Source organism: Talpa europaea (assembly GCF_964194135.1).
Source record: "Talpa europaea genome assembly, chromosome: 7".
NCBI classification, from domain to species: Eukaryota; Metazoa; Chordata; class Mammalia; order Eulipotyphla; family Talpidae; genus Talpa; species Talpa europaea.
The window spans coordinates 136625896-136639753 of NC_140074.1; the positions used below are offsets into that span (position 1 = coordinate 136625896).

At 69.0% G+C, this 13858-nt stretch overlaps 1 protein-coding gene across 1 annotated transcript; it reads left to right on the forward strand.

Moving 5' to 3' along the window:
* Positions 1–273: 273 nt before the first annotated feature.
* On the forward strand, positions 274–8199 carry NARF (nuclear prelamin A recognition factor; the record flags this gene model as incomplete). Its single annotated transcript, XM_084238336.1, has 11 exons — positions 274–300; positions 507–587; positions 2307–2450; positions 4087–4219; positions 4840–4974; positions 5060–5178; positions 6200–6329; positions 6907–6970; positions 7492–7626; positions 7715–7872; positions 7958–8199. 11 exons carry the CDS (start codon positions 274–276, stop codon positions 8197–8199), a joined length of 1368 nt encoding a protein of 455 aa, XP_084094462.1.
* Between the last annotated feature and the right edge of the window lie 5659 nt (positions 8200–13858).

Genomic DNA, 13858 nt, shown 5'->3' on the forward strand with positions numbered 1-13858 from the left:
CCTCCGCGCTGCGATTGGCGCCGGGGCCCGGCCGCCCCTCCCCCGCGCCTTCATTGGCTCAGCCTGCGCCTCGTGGGTGGAGCCTCATGGTTCTTCCTTCGCTCCTATTGGTCCAGGGGCGTGGCGCTCCCGTTCCCGGAGCTCTCATTGGCCGGCGGCAGTGAGGGCGGCGCTGCGCGGGGGCCGACGACAACAAAGGGCGGCGGGCGGCGGTGACGGCGGTGGCCGGAGCGTCCCTGGGTGTCCGCCGCGGCCGCCGCGCCGCCGCTCCAGATGAAGTGCGAGCACTGCACGCGGAAGGTGGGCGCGGGCGGGCGGCGGGCGGGCGGCGGGCGGGCGGCGGGCGCGGGGCTCCCTGGCTCCACGCCGCGGGCGCCGGGGCGGAGTGGCCGCGGCGCGCCCGCTGACCGTCCCTGGAGAGGCCGCGGGGTCGGCCGGGCCCGCGCGCGGGGGCGGGGCGGGGCGGGCGCCGCGGAGACGGGCAGGGCTGTGCGCCTCGCCCGCAGGAGTGCAGCAAGAAGTCCAAGACCGCCGACCGCGAGGATGCGCCCGCCGCGCCGCCGCGCCCGGCCCGGGAGGGCGCAGAGGCAAGTGGGCGCGCGCGGGGGCGCGGGGGGCCGCTGGGCCGGGGCTGGGGCCGGGCGAGCCGCGCTTAACGACCAGCCCCGTTCTGCGACCGGGGGTCCGTGGGCCCCGCGTGGGCGGTTCTGCGCTCCCGACCGGCCGGTTCTCGCGCTCTGGCCTCGCCGCGCTCCGCTCTTTGAGCCTAGGTGGGCGCTGCTGGCGGCGCGCGGAGGTCTGCGGGGCTTGCTGCCGTTCTGTGTGGAGGGGCTCCCTTGGGGGCCACCGCCTGTCCCCTGTGCTGACGGCTCCGGGGCAGAACTGGCAGTCGCCCCGAGAAGCAAGAGCCCGCCCTTCGGTCCTCGGTCAGCGGCCGTGTAGCCTGACGCCCGTGCTGTGCCTGTCGGGCTCGGTGGCTGGACGGGATGAGCTCGGCAGAAGAGAGGCAGGCGGTGCGGGGAGCCGGCCCTCCAGCCTGGGCTCTGGGGTCCCCGACCGACCGTGACGCAGAGGTGGCTCCCTCCGGGGCTGTGCTGAGGGAGGTGATGTGTGCGGCAGCCAAGGGGCAAGTCAAGGGAGGAGCCGCCGGGTAGGCCGCGGATGGTGGGGCGAGGGGATGGCACGCAGCTGTCCTGGCCAAGGAGGGGTGTGTGCAGGGGCCCGGAGTGGCGATGGGGAGACGGGCCAGAAGCTGGGGGTGCTACGGGCTGGTGCTGGTGGGGGACACTCGGGGCCACCCAGGAGGCAGAAGGCAGGGAGTGGAGGCGGTGGCGGAGCAGGACAGGGTGCGGCTGGGGAGCAGAGTGCTCGGCCCTGGCCCTTGCACGGCATGTGGGGCAGACCTGCGAGGGCAGAGGGGAGAAGGACGGCGGCAGGCTGCTGCAGAAGTGCAGCTGCGGGGCAGGGGGTGGGGGGGGGCGGGAGGTGGCCATGAGGGCCCCCTGAGAGCAGGAGCATCTTGTCAGGCACCAGCTTTGTGCCAGGCCCCTGCTCCACCCCAGGGCACCTGCTGGAAGTGCAGACCACTGGAGCCACCTCGCAGGCACCCGTGACAGGGCCTGGTGCTGTGGCCGTGTGCAGGCCGAGGCTGGGCTGGTGGGAATGGCTCCCGGGGCTTCAGAACATCCCGCGACTGGGCACGACGCTCACTGAGCACCTGCACCCGTGGGGTCTCGCCCGGGGACAGACCTGGGTGCCCTCATGCCACACACAGCACGCAGGGCTGGGGTAGGACAGGATCAGCGATGCATCTGTGGGGCCAAGACCCTCCAGGGTTCTCAGAGAGCCTTCCCCGCCGGGTGGCACCCCAGCAGCCAGGGCATGTGGCCGGAAGTGAGAGCAGGGATGATGTGGGGGAGGGGGTGCCGTTGCACCACAGGCTGCAGGGGGCGTGGTGCCAAGCAGGACACAGGCATGGGGGCACACCAGGTGGTCATTGGGCATCCAGGTGAATGCAGGTGTTCTTGCTGAGGATGAGAGTGAGCCTGGCCGGGCAGGACGTGGGCATGCAGGGCCTGCAGGACCCCAGTCACTGCGCCGTGTTGCCCAGCCTGCCTGGTCCTGGGTGGGGGGCTCCCGGCTGCCGTCCCAGGCTGAGACCGCCACCTGGCAGTCCCCCAGCATGCAGCCGGGCCTGGCGGGCCATCTCCAGCGCAGGCTTCTGTATGCTGCTCACCCCGCTCCCCCTGGGGCCGCGCGGCAGGGGATCTCTGTCCAAGAATCAGGCCGAAACCTCCCTCTTCCAGAAGGGAGAGTTCCACAGGCTGGCGGACGCGAAGGTGTTTCTGAGCGACTGCCTGGCGTGTGACAGCTGCGTGACCGCAGAGGAGGGCGCCCGCGTCTCCCAGCAGAACGCCGAGGACTTCTTCCGGGTTCTGAGCCTGAATAAGGTGCGCACCTGGGTTGTGGGCCAGCCGGCCGTGGACAGGGACAGCGGAGCGGGCCTGGGGCTGGCCCAGGGCTCACAGAGGCTCTGCTCTTCCCTTCAGCTCGACGAGAGCTCCATGGCGCCTCCCGGTGGGGGAGGGGGAGGCCGCAGGCACCTCCATGTGCCAGCGCAGGCCACGTCCTGCAGGGCTGTCGCCTGGTGTGGGGAGCTCAGCCAGGGAGTCCTCCAGAAACCCTGGTCTGGCGTGAGCCCCATGCGCAAGGCACGGAGCTGCTGTCCCAGCCACGTCATGCAGCCCTTTAGGTCAGTTTAGAAAGAAGCGGGTGGCCTGGCGTGAGGACCACCCAAGCCCTGTGTTCGGCCCCCACCTCCACCCCGCTCCGCATGTTCCTCTGGAACGAAATAGCTTTAGCCGTTTTCCAACCTCGTGGAAACTGAGCTGGACTTCATGCCCCTGAGCTGCCTGCAGAGCCCTGCGGGCCCCCCGAAAGTGGCTGTGTCCCTTTCACGACCACAGCGATGGGTCGGACCGCCTACGCCAGGCCGTCCTGAGCACGCGCGACCGTGAGGGGACGTGCCTCGTTTGCATTCTCCCGGCGGTCAGAGGCCAGCGTCGCAACATGCCTGCCCACCCGCCTGCCTGCTGGGGCCCCGCGCCAGCTGCTGGCCGCCGGCTCCGACGACAGGCGTTGAACAGGCCAGAGGCTGCGTCTCGGCGGGGGGAGCGGGCCTCTCTCTCAAGCATTGTGTCTGCAGGTCGGCCCCTTCTGCCTGGACAGCCGCTGCCAGGCGGCTCTCTCATGCGCAGTCCAGGGTGGTGCTGGGCGCGATGCTGGCATCCACCAGCCGTGCCGCCCGGGGACGGTCCGAGTGAGCGCCCGCGTGCAGACGGCCTGGTGTCAGTGTGTCCACGGCCTGGGGGTCAGCTAGCGCGGACAGTGTTTTCAGGACAGCTAGTCGGCGAGGACGTCCACTCCTGAAAAAGAGCCCAAGATGATGGGGCTTGCGGCACCCGCAGGGCAGGTTTCAGGGCCGACCGGGGTCGCGTGGCTGTGTGCTGGGGAGTCGTTCAGTGACTTGGGGCAACGTGGCTACTTTTGTTTTTCCTCGAAGTCGTCTCGTTTCTCCAGGCGCCCGCGCTTAGTGACAGGCGTTTTTTTATTTTATTTATTTATTTATTTATTTTTTTAAAGATTTATTTATTTATTTATACAAGCACTGGGCACAGTCAGAAGCGCGGGAGGGTGAGAGAATTCACCAGAGCCAGAGCGGGGAGCAGAGCAGGCAGAAAGACCGAAGGACACTGCTGAGGGGAGCAGCGGGCGGCAGGAGAGGTCTGCGCGCCATGCGGGATCCTCCTCTGGTGGCCGGGGAGCAGCTGGGGATCGAACCGGCGCTGCAGAGGCTGCGGGCAGCTTCGCTAACCCAGCGCTCAACCGCTGCGCCACGGGGGAGGCCCGACAGGCGTTTTTTTAAAACAGACAGAACGTCATGGGACGTCTCGTTTGCTTAAATCTGGGTTTTGCTTTCTCGCCTCTGCTGCCCGCGGTGCCCGGCACTGGCCTGTGGCCTGTCTTTCCCGAGCTGCGCTCTACCCCCGCCGTGCTTGTGACGTCCCTCTCCCTGTCTCCCTCTAGAAATGCGACACCTCGAAGCACAAGGTGCTGGCAGTGTCGGTGTGTCCTCAGTCCCTGCCTTACTTTGCTGCTAAATTCAGCCTCAGCGTGGCTGACGCATCCAGAAGACTCTGTGGCTTTCTCAAAAGCTTGGGTGAGCTGCACCTTTGGCGTGACGGCTGCAGCTTGAGCTCAGCTGCTCCTCCCTCCTCTCGAGTTCAGTCTCCGGGTGTAGACGAAGTCCCCACCCTCTGGTCCCCTGCTCTGAGCCTGGCAGGAGGCGCTGCCCTGGGTGACACAGGGGTGCTGTGTCACAGCTGACCCCTGGCGGTAGACAGTGTCTATGGCCGTGACCCAGACGCCTGCGGAGCCCCAGCTGGAGGGTGGAGCCGCCACAGGCCAGGCTTCTGTGTGGCTGCAGCCCTCGGTGTGCTCTGCCCCCAGCTTCAGGACCTGGCAGGGCGCTCAGCACTGACTGCCACAGAGGGGGTGCGGGCGGCCTGAGCCACCTCCCCAGGGCAGAGCCCAGAGTGCCACATGGAGCGCACGGCCCTGCGGACAGGGCTGGACGGGTGTGTGGCTGCAGGTCTCAAGCCTGGGGTTCTGAGGCCACTGCTACTGTGGGGAGCCGGACCCCACTTCTGTGGCCATCTGTTTGGGAAACCAGTTGACTTTGAGGTCGCCGTTCTTTAAAGATGTTCTCTGGCCATCCTGTTGAAAGGCAGCCTGGGCCGCGCAGCCAGCCCGCCGAGGCTCAGGCACCCTCTCCCGCAGGGGTGCACTACGTGTTTGACACGGCCATAGCCGCGGACTTCAGCCTCCTGGAGAGCCAGAAGGAGTTTGTGCGTCGGTATCGGCGGCACAGCGAGGAGGCGCCGGCGCTGCCCATGCTAACTTCGGCCTGTCCCGGTGAGTGGCCGTGGCGGCGCCTGCCTCATGTCCGGGCGGGGGCGGGGCAGGGCCGCCAGCCAGCTCAGTTCTCCCTCGCACCCAGGCTGGGTCCGATACGCGGAGCGGGTGCTGGGCCAGCCCGTCACCCCCCACCTCTGCACCGCCAAGTCACCCCAGCAGATCATGGGCTCGCTGGTCAAGGACTACTTCGCCCGGCGGCAGGTACGCTGGCCACTTCCTGGCATGTGAGGGCGGGCACTCGGGAGGAGGGGCCGGGGGGCGCACAGGCTGCCCAGGTGCCAGCTCAGGCCCAGTGCAGGTGCCCTTCCTGCTGAGGGGCTCCACACCTCCCTGTGCCCTGGACCCCGCGTCTCTGGAGCAGCCATCTGCTCACACCCCTGGAAAAGCCGGTCGCTCCTGTCCTGGGGCCCATTGCTCCCCAGAGTCCTCTCCTGCTGGGGCTGCGCTGCCCCTCCAGGCCCAGCTGGCGATTGCTTCTCCGGAGCTCCGGCGGCCACCAGCCGGGGGCCCCATGGCACTGGGCTCAGCACAGCCTGGCCGGCCCTCCAGACGCTCTCGTGCCTGTGGTCTCTTCGGTCAGACCCAGGTTTCTCCAGGGACTGCTGAGGTCAGTGGCCAGCAAGGCAGATGCGGATGGAACCCCATGGGCTCAGCCGGCTTCCAAGCCCACGCGTGTGATGCCCATCAGCCTGGTGCAGGGTGATTTTGCCCGGCTCTTTGAGGTGCCCCGGCCGCAGGTCATGATGTATGTTCAGTCGGGCAGGACCGGCTGTCCGTGCGCCCTGGGTTGCCGGTGGAACACGCTCTCTCGCCCCACATGCTGTCCCATGGAGGAGGGCTGGCAGGCCGCGGGAGCCTCCTGGGGCCCGGCCTGTCCCTGTCCTGCCCTGCCCTGCCCTGCCCTGCCCTGCGGGGCCACTCCCCCCAGGCCTCCCTCGAAGGTCACTCACGACTGCCAGGTGTGGCCACCGATGCGTGTCTGGCCGTGGGCAGCAGGGGTGGCCTCGGGTGGTGCTGCTGGGGGTGCCTGCAGGAGGTAGCCTGTCCTTGGCATCCTAGCACAGACTGGAGCTGGCCAGGCTGTGGGGCCCAGCAAGACACGGGCAGGGTGGGCTGGGTGTTGGGGGGGAGGTGGACAGGAACGTGGTGTGGGGTGTGCGACTGGGACCCAGAGTAGCCGGCCTGTGCTGCATACCCAAGTCTTGGTCTGCTCTCCCCGCAGAACCTGTCTCCAGACAAGATTTTCCACGTCATCGTGGCCCCTTGCTATGACAAGAAGCTGGAAGCCCTGGAAGAAGACTTTTCCGGAGCTCTGGGTGGTTCCCGGGGTGCCGACTGTGTGTTGACCTCAGGTGAGGGCTCTCTCTGCGCCGGATGTGCTGCCTCGCAGCGCTCCTACAGATGGAGCGGGTGGCTGGCCGGGCCGCTGGGGCTCTGCGCAGATTTGGCCGGACGTGCAGCCACTGAGTCTCCTCCTGCATCCGCTGACTCGCGGCCCAGCACGTCGCTACCCTGGACCTTCCCTCGGGCTTCCACCCGCCTGCGGGCCTCCCAGAAGGGCCTGGGCCTCTGCTGGCCTCGCGTGCTCCATTGCCCGCTCCCAGCCCCTCGGGCGTGTCTGGGGCACAGCCACAGCCTTGGATCCCTCCCTCCCTGCTGGGGGTCTCCTAGGGAGCCTGACCAGTCCCGCTTCTAGACGCCAAGGTGCTGCCTGGTCCACATGGGGTTGTCCCACAGACACGTCCTGCCTGGAGATGGGTGGCTGGCTTGTGGGGGTCACTTCTCGCCACTGCACTAATGTCCTGTGTTTCATGGCTCTTCGGTGGCTCCCGCTTTCTGGGGAGTTAAAGCAAGAAGGACATCCAAGGTCACTGCCCGTGGACTCTGGGGGCAGAGGCAGCTGGGCCTGACTTCTCCATGTGTCTGCAGGGGAGATCGTCCAGTTAATGGAGCAGAGCGACCTCTCAGTGGAAGATGCCGCTGTGGACACGCTGTGAGTGGCTGCAGGGGCTCTGAGAGTGGCATGTGTCTAGGGCTGCGAGCTCCAGACTGGGTCCTGTGGAGTTCTGAGGCAGGGCGGTGGCCCCGGTGGCCTCCTGTGTGTGTCTCGTGAGGCTGGCCACACTCTAGGCGCCTCCTTGTTTGAGCCCTGACCGTCCTCCGCACTCCTAGCCCTGCCTGCGGGGTTTGCAGTCTCAGGCCCACTGCCCCGGAGTGGCAGGCTGGGGTGGGCACTGCCCCTAGCGTGACACACGGCTCTTGGAGGCAAGCGGCTGACCCTGGAGGGAAGCAGCTCCAGGGCACGGCCAGGGCCTGGCTGGCCAGCTGAGCTCGCGCCCTCCTGCTGGCTGGGCCCAGACAGGCCCCGTGCCGGCGCTGCAGTCCAGGGGCTCGGCCAGACAAGCTTCCTCGCGGGCTACCGCTCAGTGGGGTGGGGGTCCTGCTGCGCCGCGGGTCCCAGGAAAGGGCTCCGGCCCGCGCCGGTCTGACCTGCCGCCCCCTCTCTGCCGGGAGCTTCGGGGACCTGGAGGGGGAGCCGCGGCGCCACGATGGCTCCAGCTCCGACGGGTACCTGGCCCACGTCTTCCGTCACGCCGCCAAAGAGCTCTTCGGCCAGGACGTGGGAGAGGTGACCTACCGCCCGCTGAGGTGTGTGCAAGGGCCCCGGGGCCTCGGGGCTTCTCGGGGGCTGAGGCACAGTCAGAAGGGCACTCGAGCAGGCCCCGTTGTCCCGCAGGAACAAGGACTTCCAGGAGGTGACCCTGGAGAAGGACGGGCAGGTGCTGCTGCGCTTTGCTGCCGCCTGCGGCTTCCGGAACGTGCAGAACGTGGTCTTGAAGCTGAAGCGCGGCAAGTTCCCCTACCACTTCGTGGAGGTCCTGGCCTGCCCCGGGGGTAAGAGCCACCCGCTGACCCCAGGCTGGCCCCAGGCCCCAGGCCTGCTCGGGCGTGACTGCGGCCCCCCTCTCCTGTTTTCCAGGCTGTCTCCACGGCAGGGGCCAGGGCCCGGCCCAGGGCGGCCGTGCAGACAAGGCCCTGCTGCGGCAGGTGGACGCCCTCTACGCCAGCGTCCCCGTGCGGGCCCCGGAGGGGAGCAGCCGTGTGCGGGAGCTCTACCAGGAGTGGCTGCGGGGAGCGGAGTCCCCCCGCGCCCAGGAGACTCTGCACACCGAGTTCCGGGGCCCCGGGCGCCCGGCCCTCAGCCGGGATTTCAAGTGGTAAAAGCCCGAGGGCGTGCGGGGCTGCCAGGGGGGCGCTGCCAGGGCGCTGGGCGAGCAGGAGCCCCCGCCCCCTGCCCGCTCTCTCGCGCCCCCTCCCTTCCTCAGGGGAGCGTGGTGCTGTCGTTGGGACCCAGGCCGGGGTGCCGGTGCCAGAGGACACCCGGCTTGGGGATCCCTGGACCCAAGACGAGAAAATCCCAAAGAACAGAACGTGCACGGGTCACTGCCGTTAGTTTTCCAAACTCCTAGAAGCATCTGGCAGAGCTCGGGCTGCAAGTGCCACCCGACCTGGCTCTGCCTGAGTACTGGAGAGCGCCCGCCAGGGTGGGTGCCTAGGTGGGGCGCCTGGGCCCAGCCCTCCACAGGGCCGCGCCCCCGTGCAGGGTGGGCGAGGGCACCGGACACCTCCACATGCTGTCCTGGGGGCGCCGTGCAGGTGGCCCCTACGCGGGCCTCTTGGCCCCCTCACCTCCCAGCCACCCTCCCTCCCCACGCCTGCGCTGGGCCACCTGCCCGTGCTGTGGGGGGAGGCGGGGAGTCGACCCCAGCAGTAGGCAGCAGGGCAGCAAGGCTGGAGCCAGAGGTGGCTGGCCGGCTCTGGGGAGCTGATGGGCGCGGCCCCTCCCCTGTTCTGCCCCCTGGGCTGATAACTGGATTCTTGTGTGAAATCATGTATTTTTTGCTTTGGGCCTGCACAGCCGGGCCCTCCGGGCTCCCTGAGCACGGAATAAACAGTGGAAGCGAGTGTGTGTGTGTGTGTGTGTGTGTGTGTGTGTGGGGCTGCGGCTGCCAGCCCTGTCCCTCCCTCGGCCACAGGAGCAGCAGCACCGCGCCCCGTCCCCGGAGGAGACGCTTTGGGTGCTGCATGGCCAGAGGCAGGGCTTGCCAGGACTCCCTGCGCAGGCCCGTGGGGTCCGCATGGAAGGGCAGAGCCTGGCCCCAGCCCAGCCACGGCCTGGGCTCCTGGCGCCCGTGGCACTTAGGGGACGAGTGCTTGCTGGGGTGCTCACGGCCCCCCACCCCCTCCCCCCAGCCAGAGCCCGAGTCGGCGTCCCTTTCTGCCACCCAGCACCCGTCCCCGCCACTCATCCAGCCCTGCGCCATGGCTGGGCTTTGGGAAGGTGCAGGAGTGGGTGTCTAGCTGCGAGTGGCCCCCGGTCTGCACCAGCACGTGCTTCCCTCCAGCCCCCTGCTGCCCCTCCCTGCTGCCTCCAGAAGCCACGGGGGCTCTTCTGCGCGAGAGTACCTGGAGAGCACCGCACCAGGGAAGTCTAGCTCAGCATCATGATCGAGACTCATCCCTGGTCGTCAGGGAGGACAAGTTGTTGCCCTGGGGGGAGGGCGCCTGGCAGGCTGTGTGTGGCAGAAGCACCCCGGGGAACGACCCACAGCGGGCACTTGGGCCAGCCAGCGCAGGGAAGGCATGCGAGGCCGCAGCTTCTAGGCGGCTCTCAAGGCCTGGTGGCCGTGGCCAAGGGCAGCCTCCTGACTGCAGGGCTGTGGAGCACAGCCCCAGCCCCAGCGGCCTCTCCCGCCAGCCTCCCTCCCTGGGGGAGGGTGCGCCCCGGCTGTCAGGCTCTGGGCAGCCTCAGGTATGCACCAGTCTCCCCGTGGCACCTGCTGCCCTAGCTAAGGGGCCCTGAGAGCCCAGCTGGCCCTGCCACCTGGCCCTCCCGAGCACCCGCCATGGGCGCCCCCCAGCCCACCCCACTGGCAGTGCCCCCGACTGCTGGCTGTTTGTGGGCAGCAGACTGAGGGGCACCCCAAACCGCACGCGCTAAGTGGGCTCTGTCATCTGCTGCATGAAGACAAAGCAGACGCTTCGTGGGACAGCTTTAACAGCAGTGCACGCCCGGTCAGATGCCCACAGCCCCGGCCCTCGTGGGCAAAGCCCAGCCAAGCACAGGGTGGTGTCACTGAGGCCGAAGGCCTGCACCGCGTCCAGGGCACCTTCTGGGGGCACCCGCGAGAGGGGTGGCCATCGTGGAGGAGCAAGATTGAACAGGGGCGGGGGGGCTGCCCTCACCAGCCCCTGGGGCCTCTCACCCAGGGCTCTCCGGAGTCTGGGCGGCTGGACTTCTGTGTTCCCATCCCCGGTTCCAGGCCCAGTGGGTGGCACAAGAGGGCCCTCTTCGGGGTCTGCCTGGTCTGTGGCTCTGCTGCCCACCCCAAGACCCCACACCCCCTCGCTCCCAGAGCCCAACTCCACCCCTCCCAGGCGGCCTGGGCCAGGGCCCTACTACAGAGCTTCCGGTGCGGCCAGGGTCAGGGCCCTGCTGGGGACATGTCCTTGCAGCCCTCGCTCAGAGCTCCAAGCCGCTGCCTCCAGGCGATCCTGGGGTGGGGCGACGGGCCAAACGGTGGCGCCAGCCACTTGATCCCGGGCCTCAGGCCCAGTGGCCACGCCCCTTGCGGTCACGTGCCTTGGGGTCACACGCTAGAGCATCCCGCGATCCCCCATCCCCACACGCCCACCCCGCTCTGCCCCCGATTCTGCTAGCCCCGCAGGCTGGGGTCTCCGTGCAGGTTTGGGGCGCCTTTGAGGGCAAACAACAGACGGGAGGCGAACGGAGAGGCGCCCGATGCACAGGCCCTGGGGCTTGGAACTGACCCCACCGCGCGTCTCTCCGCAGGCCCCGGGACCAGGCCGGCCCTGCGCCGCCACCACCCGCTGTGTCCCCTAAGGGGGGGCCGGGGACTCGTGCAAATTCCAGGAGGGCCTGTGTCTGGGGAGGCGCCTGGACAGCCCTGGGTGTTGGGGGGCTGGGGGGGGCGTGAGCTGGGGAGCTTTCAGCAGCCGTGACCCTCCCGGCCGTCCCCGTGCCGGCGGGTCTTGGGGTTTGCTGGGGGAGGCTGTCGCCCCAGTGCCTGGACTGCCCTGGGCACCTCATTCCGAGGCAACCGTCCGGGCGCCCGTTTTCTTTCGGTCCGCTCCCGACGTCTCTGCCGGCGCGGGAAGGAAGCGCGGCGGCCGCTCTGCACGTGGGCCCGGGGTCCTGCGCTTCTCCGGCCTCCAGCCGGGTCTGCGCTGGGCAGGGTCTTCGGGCCTCGGGTTCCCCTCCTGTCCCAATTGTGTGCCTGTGTTGTTCTTGCCTGTTGCTCCCACTGGAGCTTCTAGTCCATGTCGATTAACAGTGGGGCGGCCTCTCCCTGTGTCCTCACGGCCGTGGGTGCCCGGGCCCCGAGCTGAGTCTCGCTTCCGCCCCCACCAGGCGGTGGGCAGCCTGGGCTGCCCGCTGTGCCTCTGCTGTCCAGCGGGCTGCGTGGCCGGGGAGGGCGTGTGTGCTGTGGCCGTGGGGCAGCGTGTGTGGGGGGGTGTCTTAGCCCGTCCTTTGGTGCTCGTTCCTGTGGCCCCCGCTGGGCGACCAGCTCACACCGCTTCCCCTACTCAGGGGCTCCCCGTGGCGGTGGCGGCCCCCTCCGCGGCAGAGGCCTTGCCACAGCCGTCCTGACCCTGCTGCGCTGGGGGCGTGGGCGCCCTCCTGGCCCAGCATGGCTGTGGGGTCCTGGCACGTGGGGTCTGCCTGGGGCTTCTTGGTTGCCGCTGGGGGGGGGACGGGGGGAGGGTCTGCGCCCCCGTCCAGAGGTGGGTGGGTCCGACGGCCACCATCTCGGTGAACAGGCCCCGCGCCCTCCGAAAACCTGGCTGGGGGAGCGCCTGTCTCCCGCCTGAGCGCAGCCAGTCTCCTGCTGGAGCCGCAGGCTGGGGCACTGGGCAGAGGGTGCGCCCCGAGGCGGGGACAGAGGAAAGGGACGGTGACGCCGGGTGCTCGGAGAAGCGGGAGGGCCGTGTGCCAGGCAACCGTCCCTGGGTGCACGGAGTCCTTCCCACCCCAGCATCTGAGTCCCACTGGGGCCCTCCCGGGAGCCCCTAGGATTTTCCCGGAGGCCAACCTCTGGCGACATCTTCCTTTCATTCATCTGGAGACCCCGCCGAAGGCTGTGCGGTCTGGGCTCATTGTCCTCGGCCCCCACCGCGGAGCTGCAGCACCCCCCCGGGGCCGCACCCCTCCCCCGAGCCCGTACTTGCGGGGTCCACTCCGGTCCCCTGGTGCCGGGAGCTGCTCTGCTCTCGGGCCTGTGGCTCCTGCAGCCCCATCGGTGCGTCAGACCCTCCTAGCTATGCCTCCTCCCTCCTCCTGGGGCCTGGGCCCTTCCCGTGGGCCTCTGCTCGCGCCCGAGGTCCCCTCTTGTCTCCTCGTTTTCCTTCTTTCCTCTCTGCCCCGCGAGGCCGAGGATTCCTGTGATGTGACTTTGAGTGGGAGAGGCCCCCTTCGCTGCGTCTGCAGCCTGCGGGTCTTCACCTGAGTGCTTCCTGCACTCCTGGCGAGCGGCCGAGTCCTCACCGTGGCCTCCCTGGTGTCCCGGAGGCCCCAGCCACCGCGGTGCTGCGGTCCACGCTCCCAGGACTGCGCCCGGCGGCCACGCAAGCCCCTCGAGCTGGGAGTTTCCTGAATGCGTTGATGAAGACCCGGGTGGTGCCGCCCCCCATGGTCTCAGTGCGGGCGGGCAGGCCTCGAGGCCGCCGGCTCCCGGGAGCCAGCACCCTCAGGCCCCGCAGCCGCAGCCGCAGCCGGCGTCCACATGGCCGGTCAGTGGCGGGCTGACGGCACCGGTGCCGCAAGCCGTCTGGGAAAGTGCTTCCACACGAGGCCCCGGCCCGGACGGCCGGCACTCCCGCGGGTGGGGCGCGCACGCCTGTCCCCGCAGGGATGACGGGCTCCTTGATAAACTATGTCCAGGCGTGAAAACCTACCGTGTTTGGAATTAAATTTGTGGGGGAATTTGAGTGGAGATTAGTTTAGGAAAATCAGCCCAACCGCTGCTGACCAACAGGTGGCGTCCCAGACAGCTGACAGCGGGCGGCAGTCAGAGCCCTTGACCCGTCCAGGTCCCTGCTGGGCCGCGGCTCGGCCCACATTAGTGTCCACCGCCCCCACTTGCGCACGACGGGGTTACTGTTGTCTTAGATCTGGGGCTTCTGTGCGCTCACAGAACTGGTTCCCTGAGTGCTTCGGTGGTGTCTGAGGGCTGGGGCACCCCCGTACCCCCAGGCACCACAGGGACACAGGGTCCCCTCATTCGCTCTGCTGCTTCTCAAATAGGATGATCTTGTGAAATGTGAATCCCGACCACGTTGTCCTGAGTGGGAAGCTGTTTCCCCTGCTCGGGGCCCTGTCTGGGGCCCCCACTGTGTGCCCAGCCCCCCCCATGCAGACGCCCCTTCCTGAGCCCTGCACCCGCATCCTGTGTGCAGACCCCCATCCCGTGTGGGGATCCCACCCCCATGCAGCACCCCCCAACCCTGTGTGCAGTCTGCACCCCCTTCCTGTGTAGAGCCCCTCACGCAGAGCTGGTTCCCCCATGTGGACCCCCCAGTTTGGAGCCCCCCATGTCCAGAACCCTTGTGGAGCCCCCCATGCGGTGCCCCCGCCTGTCGAGCCCCCCATGTGGAGCCCGGCGGGTGGAAGACCCCGGGGCCCTTCTGGGGCTGCTGACGCGCCCGAGGATCGCGCGCCCGGGGCCAGCCCCGGCTCTTGGCCGGCGGTCACTGTGGCCCCAGGTCGGCGGCCGCGGGCGGCCCCCGCGTCGGCTCCCGCCCGTGCACACCTGGGCCGGGCCCGCTCCGCGCGGCCTCCGCGGGGCCCCTCGCGCCCGGG